Genomic DNA, 16,801 nt, shown 5'->3' with positions numbered 1-16,801 from the left:
CCACAAGCTCATCTTTGATGATACCAGCCCAAACCAGTACTCCACCTCCACCTTGCTGGCGTCTGAGTCGGACTGGAGCTCTCTGCCCTTTACCAATCCAGCCACGGGCCCATCCATCTGGCCCATAAAGACTCACTCTCATTTCATCAGTCCATAAAACCTTAGAAAAATCAGTCTTGAGATATTTCTTGGCCCAGTCTTGACGTTTCAGCTTGTGTGTCTTGTTCAGTGGTGGTCGTCTTTCAGCCTTTCTTACCTTGGCCATGTCTCTGAGTATTGCACACCTTGTGCTTTTGGGCACTCCAGTGATGTTGCAGCTCTGAAATATGGCCAAACTGGTGGCAAGTGGCATCTTGGCAGCTGCACGCTTGACTTTTCTCAGTTCATGGGCAGTTATTTTGCGCCTTAGTTTTTCCACACGCTTCTTGCGACCCTGTTGATTATTTTGAATGAAACGCTTGATTGTTCAATGATCACGCTTCAGAAGCTTTGCAATTTTAAGAGTGCTGCATCCCTCTGCAAGATATCTCACTATTTTTGACTTTTCTGAGCCTGTCAAGTCCTTCTTTTGACCCATTTTGCCAAAGGAAAGGAAGTTGCCTAATAATTATGCACACCTAATATAGGGTGTTGATGTCATTAGACCACACCCCTTCTCATTACAGAGATGCACATCACCTAATATGCTTAATTGGTAGTAGGCTTTCGAGCCTATACAGCTTGGAGTAAGACAACATGCATAAAGAGGATGATGTGGTTAAAATACTCATTTGCCTAATAATTCTGCACGCAGTGTATTTATATTCTATATAAAGCACCCCAAAATGTTTTGCAATTTCTCCTGATGTAATAAATATAAATATAGTTGAGAAGTTCAGCCACCTGGAAGTTCAGGTTTGACGGGTCCCGAACTTGACCTCGAACCCCATTGAAGTCAATGGGGACCTGAACTTTGGAGCACTAAAATGGCTCTAAAAAAGTCATGGAAAGGGCTAGATGGCTGCAAAAGGCAGCAAAATGTGGTTAAGAGCATGGCAAGTGCTCTACAAACAAATGTGGATAGGGAAAGGACTTAAAATAACATAAAATACGTAAAAATAAAGAATAATAATCCATATGGAGTAGGAGGTTGAGGAGGCGGTAGATGTGGCGGTGTAGGTGGAAATGGCGGTGGAGGAGGAGGAGGTAGCCAACACTGTTTTTTTGTTTTGTTTTTTATTTTAGTTTTAGTTTTTTTGTTAAAATTTGGGTAGACCCCAAAACATTGGGAAATATAAAAAATAAAACAAAGAGAAAGTGCGCTGGAGTACAACAATGGCTGGGTGAGGCCGGTATACATGTCTAATCTGCACAAGGTACGGACAAGTCCTGTGGGATCCATGCCTGGTTCATTTTAATGAACGTGAGCTTGTCCACATTGGCTGTAGACAGGCGGCTGCGCTTGTCTTTGATAACCCCCTCCTGCCGTGCTAAACAAACATTCAGATAATACAATGGCTGAAGGGCAGGCCAGCACCTCCAAGGCGTAAAGGGCAAGCTCAGGCCATGTGGAGACCCAGAAGTTGAAGGGGGCAGGCAGACCCATTAGTCAGTACGTGTAGGCGTGTGCACACATACGCATCCACCATGTCGCACGTCCCTGTGACGTCCATGATCCAATTGAATATTTTCTCTATCAATCTATCGATGTTCTTTTATGCGCCTACCATGGTGATCACGGGTAACGGGGAATCAAGGTTCCATGCCGGAGAGGGAGTCTGAGAAAGGGATACCACATCCTAGGGAGGTCAATGGCTAAAATTGGGTGGAGAGGGTGGTTCAAGTTATTAAATTTAATTCAGCACATGCGCCATGCAAGGGATGTGCGTCAAACCGGCTAGGCCCAGAGCTGCTACGAGATTTTGCCCATTATCGCACACCACCAGGCCGGGCTTGAGGCTCACTGGCACCAACCACTCATCGGTCTGTTGTTCCATGCCCATCCACAGCTCCTGCGCGGTGTGGGGTTTGTCCCCCAAACAGATAAGTTTCAAAACTGCCTTCTCTCGTTTACCCCTGGCTGTGCTGAAGTTGGTGGTGAAGGTGTTACGCTGACCGGATGAGGAGCCGGTAGAGGATGAGGAAGCGGAGTAGGAAGCAACAGGTGGCAAAAAAAACGCCCTGCAATCCTCAGTGGTGGAAGGACATGCGCCAAACTGCTATCCGCCTCACGCCCAGCCGCCACTGCATTTACCCAGTGTGCTGTCAGGGAGATATAACATCACTGACTGTGCTTACTGGTCCACGTATCTGTAGTTAGGTGGACCTTGCCACAGATGGCGTTGCGCAGTGCACACCTGATTTTGTCCCCAAGTTGGTTGTGCAGGGAAGGGATGGCTCGTCTGGAAAAGTAGTGGCGGCTAGGCACATGGTACTGTGGGACAGCCACCACCATCAGATTCTTAAAACTGTCCGTGTCCACCAGACGGAATGACATCATTTCAAAGGCCAGAAATTTGTAAATGCTGGCTTTTAGGGCCAGGGATCGCAGGAGGGTAGGGGGGTACTTCCATTTTCCAGTGTTTGGGAGCTAGACATCTAAACGCTTCCATGGGACATTGTGGAGATGCTTGGTGACCGAGGTGGTGGCGTTGCTGGCACATCCTCTGTTTGCGGGGTGGCAGGTGCCACTGTCACTCCAGAGGGGGATGAAGAGGCTGAGACTGCAGCAGCAGAAGAAGCAGGAGGAGCCAGAGACCTTTCTTGGTGTTTAAAGGTGTCTACTCCACTGCAGCTCGTGCTTTCATTCAGGTTGTGCTCAGGTTTAGAACGTTTATGCCTCGCTTAAGGCTCTGATCGCACAGCGTGCAAACTACTCGTGTCTTATCGTCAGCACATTGTCTGAAGAACTGCCAAGCCAGGGAACTCCTTGGAGCTGGCTTTGGTGTACTCGGTCCCTTGGTGCGGTGGGCATTAGCAGGCGTACTGTCTAGGGGACAGCTACTCCGCTTTTGCACCCTGCTCCCTCTTTTGCTGTGCTGGTGGCTCTGTGCAACCACCGCCTCTTCCTCCGAACTACACAGGTCACTCACATAAACTTGATTCCATGTGGGGTCGAGGAGCTCAACGTCCTCCACATCATCTTCCACCCAGTCTTTACCCCTGCCCTCCTTGTCGGTCTGCACACTGCAGAAAGCCACAGCAGTTGGCACCTGTGTTTTGTCACCATCCGAGACGTGCTGTGGTGGTCCTACCATGTACTCATCCTGAAACATAAGTGGTTGGCCATCAGTGCACTCAATCTCTTCCACTTCTGGGGCAGGGCTATGTGGATGGCCCTGGGAAACCCTGCTAGCAGAGTCCTCAAAAAGCAGAAGAGACTACTGCATGACTTAGGGCTCAGACTGCTTAGCTGATTTGCAAGGGGGTGAGGTGAAAGACTGATGGACATCGGCTGCAGGTGCTAACTCTGATCTTTCAGCAGGGGACTGGGTGGGAGACAATGTGAAGGAACTGGAGGCACTGTCAGCCACCCAATCTACTATCGCCTGTACTTGTTCTGGCCTCACCATTTGAAGAGAGGCATTCGGGCCTACCAAATAATGCTGAAGGTTCTGTCGCCTACTCGCACCTGAGGAAGGTGTTTCACTTGTGCGTGTAGCTGGCACAGATTGACCACGTCCTCTCACTGCAACAGGAGCTTCACCAGCATCAACACGACCAGGGCCACGTCCCTTATTTGACGCTCTCCTCATTCTTTGCTTCACCCACCAAACTAACGGTTTATGTCAGGCGACAATGTAACCGCCAATAGTCAACAATTAAGTTCACTGACAGTAAGGCTGTGCCGGGGTCATAAAGAGAAAAAATTTCTTGAGGTCACACAACAGTGTGACAGGCGAATTTAATACAATTACTTACCAGTCACAAAAATTTTTAATTTGTCAACCAACAATGTAACAGCAGTATTGACTGGTTTTATTGGACTGTCAGAAATGCAGCGCAGGCCGCAAGTGTACAATCTAGCACAAAAAGGGTGTTTTTTTCAAACAACAATATAACAGCAGTATTTAACGGTTTAGTGGACTGTCAGAAATGCAGCGCAGGCCGCAAATGTACTATCTAACACAAAAAGTGAGGTTTTTTTCAACCGACAATGTAACAGCAGTATTTAACGGTTTTATTGGACTGTCAGAAATGCAGCGCAGGCTGCAAATGTACAATCTAGCACAAAAAGTTTGCTTTTTTTCAACCAACAATGTTACAGCAGTATTTAACGGTTTTAGTGGACTGTCAGAAATGCAGCATAAGCCGCAAATGTACTATCTAGCACAAAAAAGTGAGTTTTCTTTCAGCCGACAATGTAACAGCAGTATTTAAAGTTTTGCTTTGTTTTTGAAATATAATCTTTATTAAGATTTTACATAAAATAATGGACAGACTCGTACATGTATATAGCAAGACATTTTTGCATCAGAAACAGAAAGGCTCAGACATGAGATTTAATCACCCTACTGAGCCAAATAGTACAGTGCATATAAAGTAATGAAATTAACAGTGTATTACCCCCCAACCCCCACCCCCAACACATAGATGCTTCTTCTCCCACATTAGATACTTATTCCGTACAGTTTATTTTTTTTTATCAACTTGAAGTCTCCCTAAACTCCCTGCCACTTTCTGCTTTAGGTACCACTCGGAAGACGTAAAGGGCTCCATAAGAACTTTCAGTTCTGAATCAGAGTACACTACTTCTATAAAGCTTTTCCATCTTGTGAAAAAGAGTTTAATAAATCTCCCTTTATTTTGTTCTGCCTCAACTCTTTCCAGGTCAAAGTATCTTTTAATGTGTTGGTGCACTTCAGTTGCTGTAGGGACTCTAGGTCTGAGCCATACTTTGAACAGGCAACGCTTGGCTGCTAGGATAATTATGTGAATTAATGGGGGAAAATATTTGCCATCTGAGGGGTCGTGAAAAAGAATAAGGTCAGGTGTTAATGGTATGGATATTTTTAGATGGGTTCTGATGTAGCTTTTGATCAATTTCCAGAACTCCCTCATTTTCAGGCAAGACCACACCCCATGGGACAAATCCGAGCCCTTAAGGTTACATTTCGGACATCCTGTTAACCGGGATTGATCCTGGTTATGGGAAGAGTATTGAAACTCGTATATGGCCTTATGTAACATTCTGAAGTGCGTTTCTCTCCAGATTTCATTAAAGACCACTTTGCATATCCTGTTCCAACCCCGCGGTAGAGTGGTCGGAATGTCCATGTGAGGGAAATCTTTCTTCCAGTGCAAAAACACCCTCTCCGCCACGCTTTTCTGTTTGATGTCTCTGAGATCTACGTATAGCTTTGATAGGGATTTTTTCCTGTGACCCGAACCCAACACACGATCCAGACGATTAAGGACAAAGACCCCTCCCGGATCCTGCACCCTACCTCCTATGAATCTCCTAATTTGGAGGTAAGCTAACCAGTGGAATGTCTCCTGAAGCTCCTCAAAATAGTAAAAGCGATTGCACTGTTTGTTCCACAAGTCTCCTACCACTCTTATGTCTTTTCCCCTCCATTTTACAAAATCTTGTGAGTCTATCCCCGTTGGGAATTCCGGATGACCCCAAATTGGCATATATCTAGAGAATCGAAAACGGAGGTTAAGTAATTTACACACTGCCTTTCATGCGGCTAGTGTATCCCTTACCAGAAGACTCTGTTTAATTAGGGGGGGTATCGCTGAGAGTTTGGTATGTAACAATGCCCCTAGTGCCCAAGGCCGTACCAGGTGGGCCTCTAATGATGTATTGGTAAAAAACCTGGTATTGAAGATCCAGTCAATACAGTGTCTTGTTAGACTGGCTAGGTTATAGAGCCGTAAATGTGGAAACAAAAGCCCCCCTTTGTGTTTTGGTAGCTGCAATTTTGACAATGCTATCCTGGAGCGTCTCCCAGCCCATAAAAAGGATCGGAATGCTGTTTCTAATGTGGTCAAGTCAGAATGTTTGAGAAGGAGGGGGATGTTTTGCATAGGGTACAAGAGTTTTGGGATACTTATCATTTTCAGGAGCTGACTCCTCCCTCCTAGCGATAAGGGAAGATTCATTCACATTTCTATGTCTGCAAGTATCTTTTTAAACAGTGGGGGATAGTTCAAGTGGTACAACGACTCAGGGCGCCTCCCAATATATATATCTAGATATTTGATAGATTTATTAGCTATCTGGATGGGGACATTAAGCTGTGACAGACTTTTACCCCTAGGGCTGTTAAGGTACAGAAGCTCCGATTTGCCAGGATTAACCCTGAACCCAGACACCTTGCCAAAGTCCCCCAGAAGCTGAAACACCCGATCTAGATCCCTGTGTGGATGTTCTAGGAACAATAATAAATTGTCCGCAAAAAGGGCATGTTTAATAATAACGTCCCCTATTTTGACACCTGCAATATCCGTTCTTAGTAGTAATTGACAGGATAGAGGTTCTATTGCGAGATTGAATAGTAGGGGAGAGAGCGGGCATCCTTGTCTGGTGCCCTTATATAGGTTGAAAGGGGCAGACAAGTATCCAGGTGTGTGTACTCTGGCCAGGGGGTCAGTATAAAGAGCTGTGAGATACTGCTGAAACGGGCCCGTGACCCCCATATGACCTAATACTGACCCCATCCATCTCCAATCCACATTATCAAATGCTTTTTCGGTATCAATGGTCACTATGGCTGGAGATGGATGGGATGAAGGGTGCATTTTTATTTCATCCAACACCGCTAGAAGCTTGTGCGAATGTTGGTTACTGCAGCTCTACCTTGCACAAATCCCACTTGTTCATGGGAAATTAGTTTAGGTAAAAGGAGCGCAAGCCTATTGGCTAAAATTTTTGAGATTATTTTGAGATTGAGATTGGTCAATAAGAAGAGGCTAGGTCAGGATTTTTGCCAGGCTTCGGCAACACCTTCATATACACTGTGTTGGTGTGGGACGGTATGGTCTCGCCCTTCATGTACCCATTATATACTAGGGAGAGTGTTGGAGATATATCTGATGCTAGGTTACGGAAAAATTCTTCTGTAAACCCATCGGGTCCCGGAGCCTTTCCCAGTGCTAGATTTTTAATTGTGGTAAGTATTTCTTTTGTCGAAATTGGGGCATTAAGTGCTGTTCTGTCGTGATCAGAAATTCTCGGGATCTTAGATTGCTGTAGCCAGTCCTGAACTCCCGTTGCGGAACAACCCGACTCCTCATACAATTTTGCATAGAAATCTCTTAGAATAGTATTGATCTCTTCTTTAAGGGCCATAATATTAGTCTGAGACCTCTGTCCTCTAGCTAGCCTCGCCAGGAGGCTACCCGCTTTGTTCCCATATCTAAACAGGTGTGCCTCCCATTTTGACTAAGGCATTTTTTCCAAATTCAACAGCCAGTCATCATATGCCCGTTTGGCATTTTGCCAGTTTTCCTGCAGAAGAGGGATCGGATTGCCCTGAAAGGCAGTATATGCTGTCTTTAGGGCATCACTTAACTGAGAAAGTTCTGTCTTGGCTATGCGCTTCTTACTATACACGTATGCCATGATTCTACCCCTAAGCACCGTCTTACCAGCATCCCACAACAACTGGGGATTTGTTGAACTCTCATTGTCTTGTTTATATTCCAGCCACTAGCCACGGAGCATGTCACAGAAATTTTCATCTTTCAATAAAAAGGAGGGAAACCTCCACAGGAAATCTGAGCCTCTCGGTATCCTATCCTGAAACAGAATCGACACTGGGGCATGATCAGAAATCACTAGATCTTCGATTTTAGGGTCTGTGAAGCGGCCTATGCTCCCTCTGTTGACCAGCACATAATCAATACGTGACCATGACCTATGCGCGGGTGAGAAAAATGTAAATTCTTGACCCTCTGGATTAAATAATAAATCTCCAGTTCCTTTCTTATCTGGCATCCTCATATCCCTTCTCCTATCCTCTATTTGATTTAATACCGCATTCATATCTCCCCCTACTATTTTCAGCTCTAGGGGGTCCTGTATCAGACGCTGGCCAAGGGCCGTAAAAAAACGCAGTATCAAAATCATTGGGGCCATATATATTATATATACTTAAGTTCCCCCCTGGGGAGGTGAGGTGTAAGTGTGATAATCGGCCAGTGTTACCATGGTCATGTGTTAGCACTGAATAGCGGAGGCCCTTCTTTAATAAAGTGAGGACCCACGCCTTGCTTCCTAGGGCTTCAGATCCATATACCTTACCTACCCATAAACGTTTCATGCGAAATAAATCTTTAAGTGCCAGATGAGTTTCCTGTAAGAGGGCTACATCTGCTCCTAGTCTCTTAAGGTGTTTTAATATCATCATTCGCTTACTTGGTGACTCTAACCCTTTAACCGTTCCATCCAGAATACTACCTTCAGGGGGTTAGCCATTTAAATGTAACGGGATAGATTTACTGATTTGCCCCAATGTGAGTTGTGAAGCATCAAAACTAGTTTCCCCTTTCCCACCCCAAACTCTAACCCACAATCTAAACTGCCAGAACAAAAGGCTGATAAGGATGAACCTGTCCCTATCCGCTACAAATGGTTGGTTAACCAGTGATCGTTTACTACTTTGGACTTCACTTTTTTCCAACAAAAGGAACATGACTAAAACAAGTCTGAAGCTTTCCCTTATAGCAGCAGTATTTAACGGTTTTATTGGACTGACAGAAATGCAGCGCAGGCCGCAAATGTACTATCTTGCACAAAAAGTGTGCTTTTTTCAACCAACAATGTAACAGCAGTATATAACGGTTTTATTGGACTGCCCAAAATGCAGCGCAGGCTGCAAATGTACTATCTAGAACAAAAAGTTAGCTTTTTTTAACCAACTATGTAACAGCAGTATTTAATGGTTTTAGTGGACTGTCAGAAATGCAGCACAGGCCGCAAATGTACTATCTAGCACAAAAAGTTTGTTTTTTTAACCGACAATGTAACAGCAGTATTTAACGGTTTTAGTGGACTGTCAGAAATGCAGCACAGGCCGCAAATGTACTATCTAGCACAAAAAGGGTGTTTTTTTCAACCAACAATGTAACAGCAGTATTTAACGGTTTTATTGGACTATTAGAAATGCAGCGCAGGCCGCAAATGTACTATCTCGCACAAAAAGTGAGTTTTTTTCAACCGACAATGTAAGCAGTATTTAACGGCTTTAGTGGACTCTCAGAAATGCAGCGCAGGCTGCAAATGTACTTTCTAGCACAAAAAGGGTGTTTTTTTTCAAGCAACAATATATCAGCAGTATTTACTGGTTTTAGTAGACTGCCAGAAATGCAGCACAGGCCCAAAAAATTTCTTTCTAGCACAAAAAATGGGAATTTGTCAACCGACAATGTAACAGCAGTATTTACTGGTTTTATTTGACTGTCAGATATGCAGTGCTGGTGTCGGAAAGAGAAAAAAATCCCTTTAGATCACACAAATATGTGACAGACTAATGTAATTGAATTTTTTTCACTGGCAGGTATGCACTGCAGGCCGCAGGGGTACTTGACCGCCAAAAAAAGGGAATTTGTCCCCCTGGAATCTAACAGATGGATTTAATGAATAGATTTTCCCTGTCAGATATTCAGCACAGGGGTACTTCACAGAAAAAAATGTGAATATGTGTCCCCCCCCCCGGGGCCCTGAAGTCACAGATGGATTACCTATATTATTTTCCCTTCCCCTGGCACATATGCAGTGCAGGTGTCCTTAAAAAATGCCTAGATGTCGCGCACTGAGCTACCAGAACAGGATTAAATGTCCCTGGCACACATGCAGTTGCAAGTGCACTGCACTTGGAAAAATGGTCGCCGAGGCCCACCTAACAAACAGACTGATTAAAGCTTATTTCTCTGTGGCACTGGGTTTAGGGGTACAAAAATGTAGCATAGCAACCACAAAAATAATCGCTTTAGTTTGCAGATTTAACACCAAGAACACCAGAATTGTTTCCTAATCTCTCCCTCACAGCTGCAGCATCTTCTCCCTACACTAGTAACAGCAGAGTGACGTGCGGCGCTACGTGACTCCAGCTTATATAGAGGCTGGGTAACATGCTGCACTGGCCAATCATAGCCATGTCATTAGTAGGCATGGCTGTGATGGCTTCTAAGGGCACACAAGTTAAACGCTTGTTGACAGGCTGCTCTGCAGCTTTTCAACACGCGTCATTAAATCGCCGAACTCGAACCCGAACGTTTACTGAAATGTTTGGGTTTGGGTCCGGGGTCAAAAAATCGTAAAGTTCGGTACGAACCCCGAAATTTACAGTTCGGGTTCGCTCAACCCTAGTAATAAATAATGTGGTCATAAACAGCCTTTTGTGGGCATGTCATGCCTCAGAAGGGAAGAAGTGAAAATTTTGCTTTTAGAGCATGGAGTTTTTCTGTTGAGGAAGATGTAGGAGTGTTGTTTTTTTTTTTGTGGGACAAACTATACTTTTCATTTGTGCCATTTTGGGATTGACATGATGCTCTTGATCATTTTTTATTTTATGGAAAACTAGGTGGATAATAATTCTGTGTATGTTGAGAACTTTGGGGCACATTTATTAAGACTGGCGTCTTAGATGCCATTCTTAATAAAGCCCCATAGCTGTCGGACGCCTCTCCATAACTTTGGCGCATCCAGCGCCAGTTCTAAATGTAAGATAGCTTCCGAGTTGTCTTACCTTTAGACCATTTTCTATGCCTAAAACAGGCGTAGAAAATGATGAATGAGACGGGCCTTTCTGGCCCATCCCCTTCCCCGCCCACACCATGCCTACAATTTTAGACCTGGTGTGAGCGGGGAGAAGTTGCAGATGGCAGCGCAACTAACCGTTGCGCCGCCATTTGCACCTGAAATACGCTCATTTTGTGTCGCCATAATCTAGGAGCTGTATTTTCCTAAAAAAAAAAAAAATGTATTACTTTTATGACTCGATCTTCTAATTACCCTACTTCTAAAATTCTTTCAAACATGGCGAACCAGAATCCCGTTAGGCTCCTTGTTGCCATGGCCATCATTGGGACCCCACGATTACATCGCAAAGGGCCAGATGGGGAAAACGTGGTGCATCTCAGGTGATGGAAACGACCTAGATGCTGTGGTCACTATTGACTGCGGCATCTAAGTGGTTAAACTGCGGAGCTAGTTCTCATGTGAACTATTGCAGTAGAAGCCTGGCTGTGTATTACAGCCAGCTCCCGATGCAGATGGGGAAGGCACATGCCTGTGCCAAACATGTACAGCATGTATTAATTACCAGCTCCCAGCGCCATACATGTACATGATTATGTGTTAATAGATTAACCCTTTCCTGGATCTTCTGGGGGTATTTAAAAGATCAGCACCTAAGTGGGCAACATAGTCAGAGTGTTCAACCCCCAAACTGCCCTTGCGACAAGGCAGGGCTTAATAAGAATATCACAATTTTACCATAGACTGCAGTGCTAAACCATTGCACTCTATGGCATAAACTTGTATGTTAAAAATGAAGTTTAAAGTTTTTAAATATACCTAAAAAAAAACTAAGAATTAAGGGGGTCATTTATTAAGACTAACGTTTTAGACGTCTGTCTTAATAAGCCCTTTAGCTGGTGATGGATCCGCCAAAGTTATGTAGAGGCGCTGGCCTTCAGCGTATCCACCATTGTTCTAATTTAAACTATTTTCTATGCCTAAAACAGGCGTAGAAAATTATGAATGAGATGATCCTCTCAGCCCATCCTCTTTCCTGCCCATGCCACACCCACTTTTTTAGACCTGGCGAGAGTGGGGAATAGTCGCAGATTGCGGTGTAAATAACCTTTGCACCTCAATCTGTGCCAGAAATATGTCTAATATAGGCATGTTTCTGATAGTAAATGACTCCCTAAGAATTTAAACTACCCCCTTTCCACATTTTAATATTAAAACATAACAAAAAGTATACATTTGTAATCCACAGAATTTCTCCCCATTAGTAATTTTTTCCAGTTTCCTAATACATTGCATGGAATATTAAATGGTGCCACTAAAAAGTACAACTTGTCAAACTAATTCCTACCTGTATTCTTGGCCTTATAAGACACACCTAGGTTTTAGAGGAGGAAAATAAGAAAAATAATATTTTTCATCAGACCTCAGCCCAGACCCCCAATGTTAATCAGACCTCAGAACAGACCCCCAGTGTTAATAAGTCCCCCAATCAGACCTCCATGTGAATGACCCCCAATCAGACCACAAATCAGACCTCAATAAGTCCCCCAATCAGACCTCCATATGAATGACCCCTATTCAGACCTCAATAAGTCCCCCAATCAGACTACAGATAAGACCTCCATGTGAATGACCCCCAATAAGACTTGCATAAGTCCCACAATCAGACCTTCAAGTGAATGACCCTAATCAGACCTCAGATCAGACCTCCGTGTGAATGACTCACATGCTCAGATCAGATCAGCCGTCACTTCTCACATCCAGCGCTCTTCTTCTTCATCATGCCACGCGCTGTGCTGTGACCCGTTGCACACAGCGTAAAGTCACAGTGTGCCAACATCCTCACGCTGTGTGCAGTCCCAGCACAGTGAGCAGCTGAGGACCAGGAAGCGGTTAATACAGAGCCTGGGGAGTAATGGAAGCGCTTATTAGTATTCACCCCATAAGACGCACTGACATTTCCCCCCCACTTTGGGGTAAAAAAGTGTGTGTATAGATTGAAAAATACGATATATGTTCTGTCATTTGAATGGGGCAGCGGCCCTGCATGTCTGCTGCCACTCCATTCAACTGTATGGGACAGCTGGGGTTCCCCACCAGTTGGTTCCCTGTCAACTACACACTTATCCCTATTCTATGTTTAGATTAGCGTTCTAAGACTGACACAGTGCTGCTTGTGAGTCAAAGTAATATTGCTTTAAAAACACAACCCCAGATGTTGCTCGTGGGATGGCTGCATCTGGTCATACATTTCCTCTGCAAATAAAGTCGGTCACAGTGGGAGCCACTCATACAGAGTGACTCTCTGTTCTGGATGGGGATGCAGAGCAAAGGGCCAGCTTCTACCATGTTCTGAGAGGTGGTGGCTCAGTTTAGTAAAGGATAAAAGTTCCTATAGGATTCAGAAAATAAAACCATGTGTATACATCAGCTTCTAATACCCCCCATATGCAATATCCCCCATATGCGTGCTTTATGGAAATTACAGGACCCTTCAACATCGATTTAAAGAGCTAGTCTGGACAGTCTTTTTTTTTTCAAGGGTTTGGCAACAATAAATTGATCAGAGGTTGTCCTGCTGCTGGGACCTTCAATAATCATCTTTAATCTGTCTGGCAGCAACTATTCAACCATACCCCTACAGCACCTCTACAGGAGAAATAAAGTATTATGCTATACTCATTAAAATCAATAGACCATCCATTTAATGCATGGACATGCAGGTTTATCCAAATAGAGAGACTCTTTGTAGTCACTCTCTGTTCTCTCTGATAGATGAGGCTCCTGGAAAAACCCCGTAAGGTTAAGGTGTACAGGTGGCTCTCAATACTCATTAACATTGAGAAGAGACTTGAATTGTATCTTGAATCTAAAACTAAAGCCAGGGAATTGAATAACTAACAGTCTGTTCTTTGTGTATTTCCAGGATCAATCTTCAAAGCGTTGGAGCCACCATTAACAGTGCAAAAAGTGTTCTTCTGGCTTGGATATTTTAACAGCTGCATAAATCCCGTCATTTACCCCTGTTCCAGTAAAGAGTTTAAGAGAGCCTTCATACGTATAGTAAGATGTCAGTGGGGAACTAGGCGAGAATCTGGTATACGGAGAGCCCAGCTTCACCCTCGGAGTAGCAGCACCTACACCAATTCAAGGAAAGGATCTGTGGATGAAAGGTCCTTTTTGAATGGCAGCCAGAAGACAGTGTTGTCTTTGGCTCTCGGCCCATGCAAAGCACCTCGAAAGGAAAGCAGCTCTCATGACTGGAAACCTTCCTACATTCCAGTGGATTCAGATCAAAGACAGACTGGAGAACACAAGGAGCAGGACAGAACAAACAATGTCTTCACTTTCCCAAGTCCTTCGGACTATAATGGGCAAGGGGCAGATGCCAAATCTACCTGAGATCATCTGGAAAGACTAAAGATGAAAAATATTACACACATGGTTCTTCTAAGAGTATTTAGACTGTAAGGCCTAGTTGTCTTAAGTTTGGTGGATACCAGCTTTAAAACAGGACAAATAACAATAAGTAAAACAATGGTGTTTAGTGATCTTAAACCCAAGACTACGTTTAGTGTGAAAATGGGAGGACAGAGGTAAAAGAAGAGAACTTTTTAACAATGCACCAGAAAAATCACAGGAAAGAAACTTTTCTACATACAGTATAAACTTGCATGCAATAGCTGGAGCCATCTTGCCCTACTATTGTGTTGTTTCAGATGGACTATGCATAATGCAGTGTATACTGTACAAGGGCAACTGCTTTGTCTGTGATCTGTGTATACTATTGCAATTTTCTATATGATTTCCAGATGTGTGTGTTAAAGGTAATTAAGAGGATCATTCACATCAAAGTAAAATTGTGATGGGATGTAAAAATATGACTGCTTAGCTATGCTAATCTTATATGGGTACCTACATATGAGAGTTGCCTTTGTTGTTCCACAGCTCTGGCTGTGTTCAGTTATGGTAATAGCAGCCACAACATACATCTAAAAAAGGAAGGCTGCATGGAAACTTGTTTTTATAGAGAAGCAGTAAGATATTGAGAACATTATGGCTTAGCATTGCCATTCCTATCTCCTCCTTCAAAACCAAATCTGCTTTAAGCTGAAGACCTGGAAACCCTATACAAAAGGCTGTATAACCCTAGTCTGTCAAATGATGCAGCTGTACATCTTTAAGGGGTTGTCTGCTTTTGAGGAAGAGGAATATGGCTTCAAGTGTTCAATCTTTCTGTAACCCTACCACAGGGTAAATGAAGCATGTACATGCTGGGTCCTCCAGTGAAAAGAGACATTCCTGGTAACTACTCTTGCTAATTAATGTTAGGATTCTGTAGGATCATCTTTGGATATTGTTCACATGGCTTGATAACTGGACTGCCCTGACTGGCACTGCATTTTTCGTTGCCAGCTGCGAATTTTGCCAAAACATTTGACTAGTAGATTGTGACTGTGCCACATTAAAGAAGTTGTGCAAATGTGGGGTGTTTGCAGTTTGCAACCCCCCTCCGCCTTTGGCCAGACCTGTGAAGGGAAGCTTGCTTATCATTTGTCATGACGCAAGGGGAGAAGGTCAACGATAGTGATAGGCTGTGCATGTTTACAGAGGTGTTAGCCCAGCAGAGCAGCCCAAGCCTGGAAGAGAAGGAGCAGGGAGCCAGTCCAGGGAAGCATCTAAGCTTTCCTCTTCCCTTCACAGGTCTGGTCAAGAGGAGGGGCTTGCAACCCCCTTTTCACCCCAAACTTGCACAATCCCTTTAAAGGCATTTGATATATGACTAGGATATGCCATCAATGTGTCATCATTATGGGTCCAGATGCTGCCTGGGAAAGCCCACCAAGCATGAGAAACAAGATGCTGATTCTAGTAAAATGAGAAATGGGCCTCATCAATCCACTAAGAGCCTTGGCACTTTTAATGTCAGGACTTTTAGAGGGTTCTAGCTGTCAGGCCTGCATCAATCGCGCACTGACTAGAGATATGCCATTAATACTGAGAACTTTATTTACCTCTGCCTTTACACAATGTGATCGCCATTTGGCATTCTGCTTCCAAATACAAAGACTTCTATTAACAACTACAAGTGGGGTGACCACCTCCATGATTGTATCCTATGTGCTTGATAGTTTGGTCACAATAATTGTATATTATTACATTTGATAGTTTTTGTTTCATGCTAAACAATAATTGTTACCTATATAATAATTATTAGTTATCTGTTGTCCTCATTATAGATATAGTGTTTCTAAGTAAACATGTACAACAAATTTAGGCCCCCTAAGCCCTCTCTCTAGAACTCGAACTCCAGTTATCCATAGTAGGTGTACTTTCTGGAAGACACACTATAGGAAATACAGTGGGAGGAACTTGCAAGGAACAAATCAGTGCCACTTCCTTAGTGGCACCCAATGGATAGCTGCGGCCCTTATATTATAATTACATATCTCAATTAAAGAGGTTTTCCAGTATTTTCATATTGATGGTCTGTCCTCAGAATAGGTCATCAATACGAGATCGGCAGGGGTCTGACTTCTGCCACCCCCACCATTCAGCTGTATGAAGAGGCCGCAGTGTTCTGTGAGCGCTTAAGCTTCTTTCTAGGCCATGTGACGTCACACTCATCTGTCACATGACATAGACACAGCTCAGTCCCATTCAAGTGAATGGGGCTAAGCTGCGATACCAAGCACAGCCGCTATACAATGGATGGGGCTTTGCTTGTTAAGCTGCGAGGAGCCATGGAGCTCACCAAAGCTCTGGTAAGCACCACAGCTTTCTCAAACAGTAGATTGGCAGGGGTACCAGGAGTTGGACCCACAGCAATCTCATATTGATGACTTGTCCTGAAGATAGGTCATCAATATGAAAATACCAGAAAACCCATTTAACTCCTATAGTCCTGTAAAATAAAATAAAAAATAATCTTTAGAGAGGTTGTCCAGGATTAGAAAAACATGGCTGCCTACTTTCAAAAACACAAATACACCTGTCCATGGGTTGTGTCTAGTACTGCAACTCAACTTCCACCAAAGTGAAGATGGACAGGTGTGGCAATGTTTTTGAGTGCAGGCAACCATGCTTTCCTGATCCTGGACAACCTGTTTAAAT

General features: G+C 43.9%; 1 protein-coding gene across 1 annotated transcript in view; it reads left to right on the top strand.

Annotated features, from left to right (window-relative positions):
- Nucleotides 1-16,587, top strand: part of ADRA1B (adrenoceptor alpha 1B) — a 113,004-nt gene extending 96,417 nt beyond the window's left edge. The window contains exon 2 of the mRNA XM_040439773.1: nucleotides 13,614-16,587. Coding sequence (XP_040295707.1) covers nucleotides 13,614-14,089 — 476 coding nt within the window. The 3' untranslated portion in view covers nucleotides 14,090-16,587. The remainder of the gene's footprint in view (nucleotides 1-13,613) is intronic.
- Nucleotides 16,588-16,801: the final 214 nt, after the last annotated feature.

Source organism: Bufo bufo, chromosome 1, assembly GCF_905171765.1.
Source record: "Bufo bufo chromosome 1, aBufBuf1.1, whole genome shotgun sequence".
In the NCBI taxonomy this organism is placed as follows: domain Eukaryota; kingdom Metazoa; phylum Chordata; class Amphibia; order Anura; family Bufonidae; genus Bufo; species Bufo bufo.
Note: the sequence above shows the minus strand (reverse complement) of the source record. Positions and strands in the feature narration are given on the sequence as shown.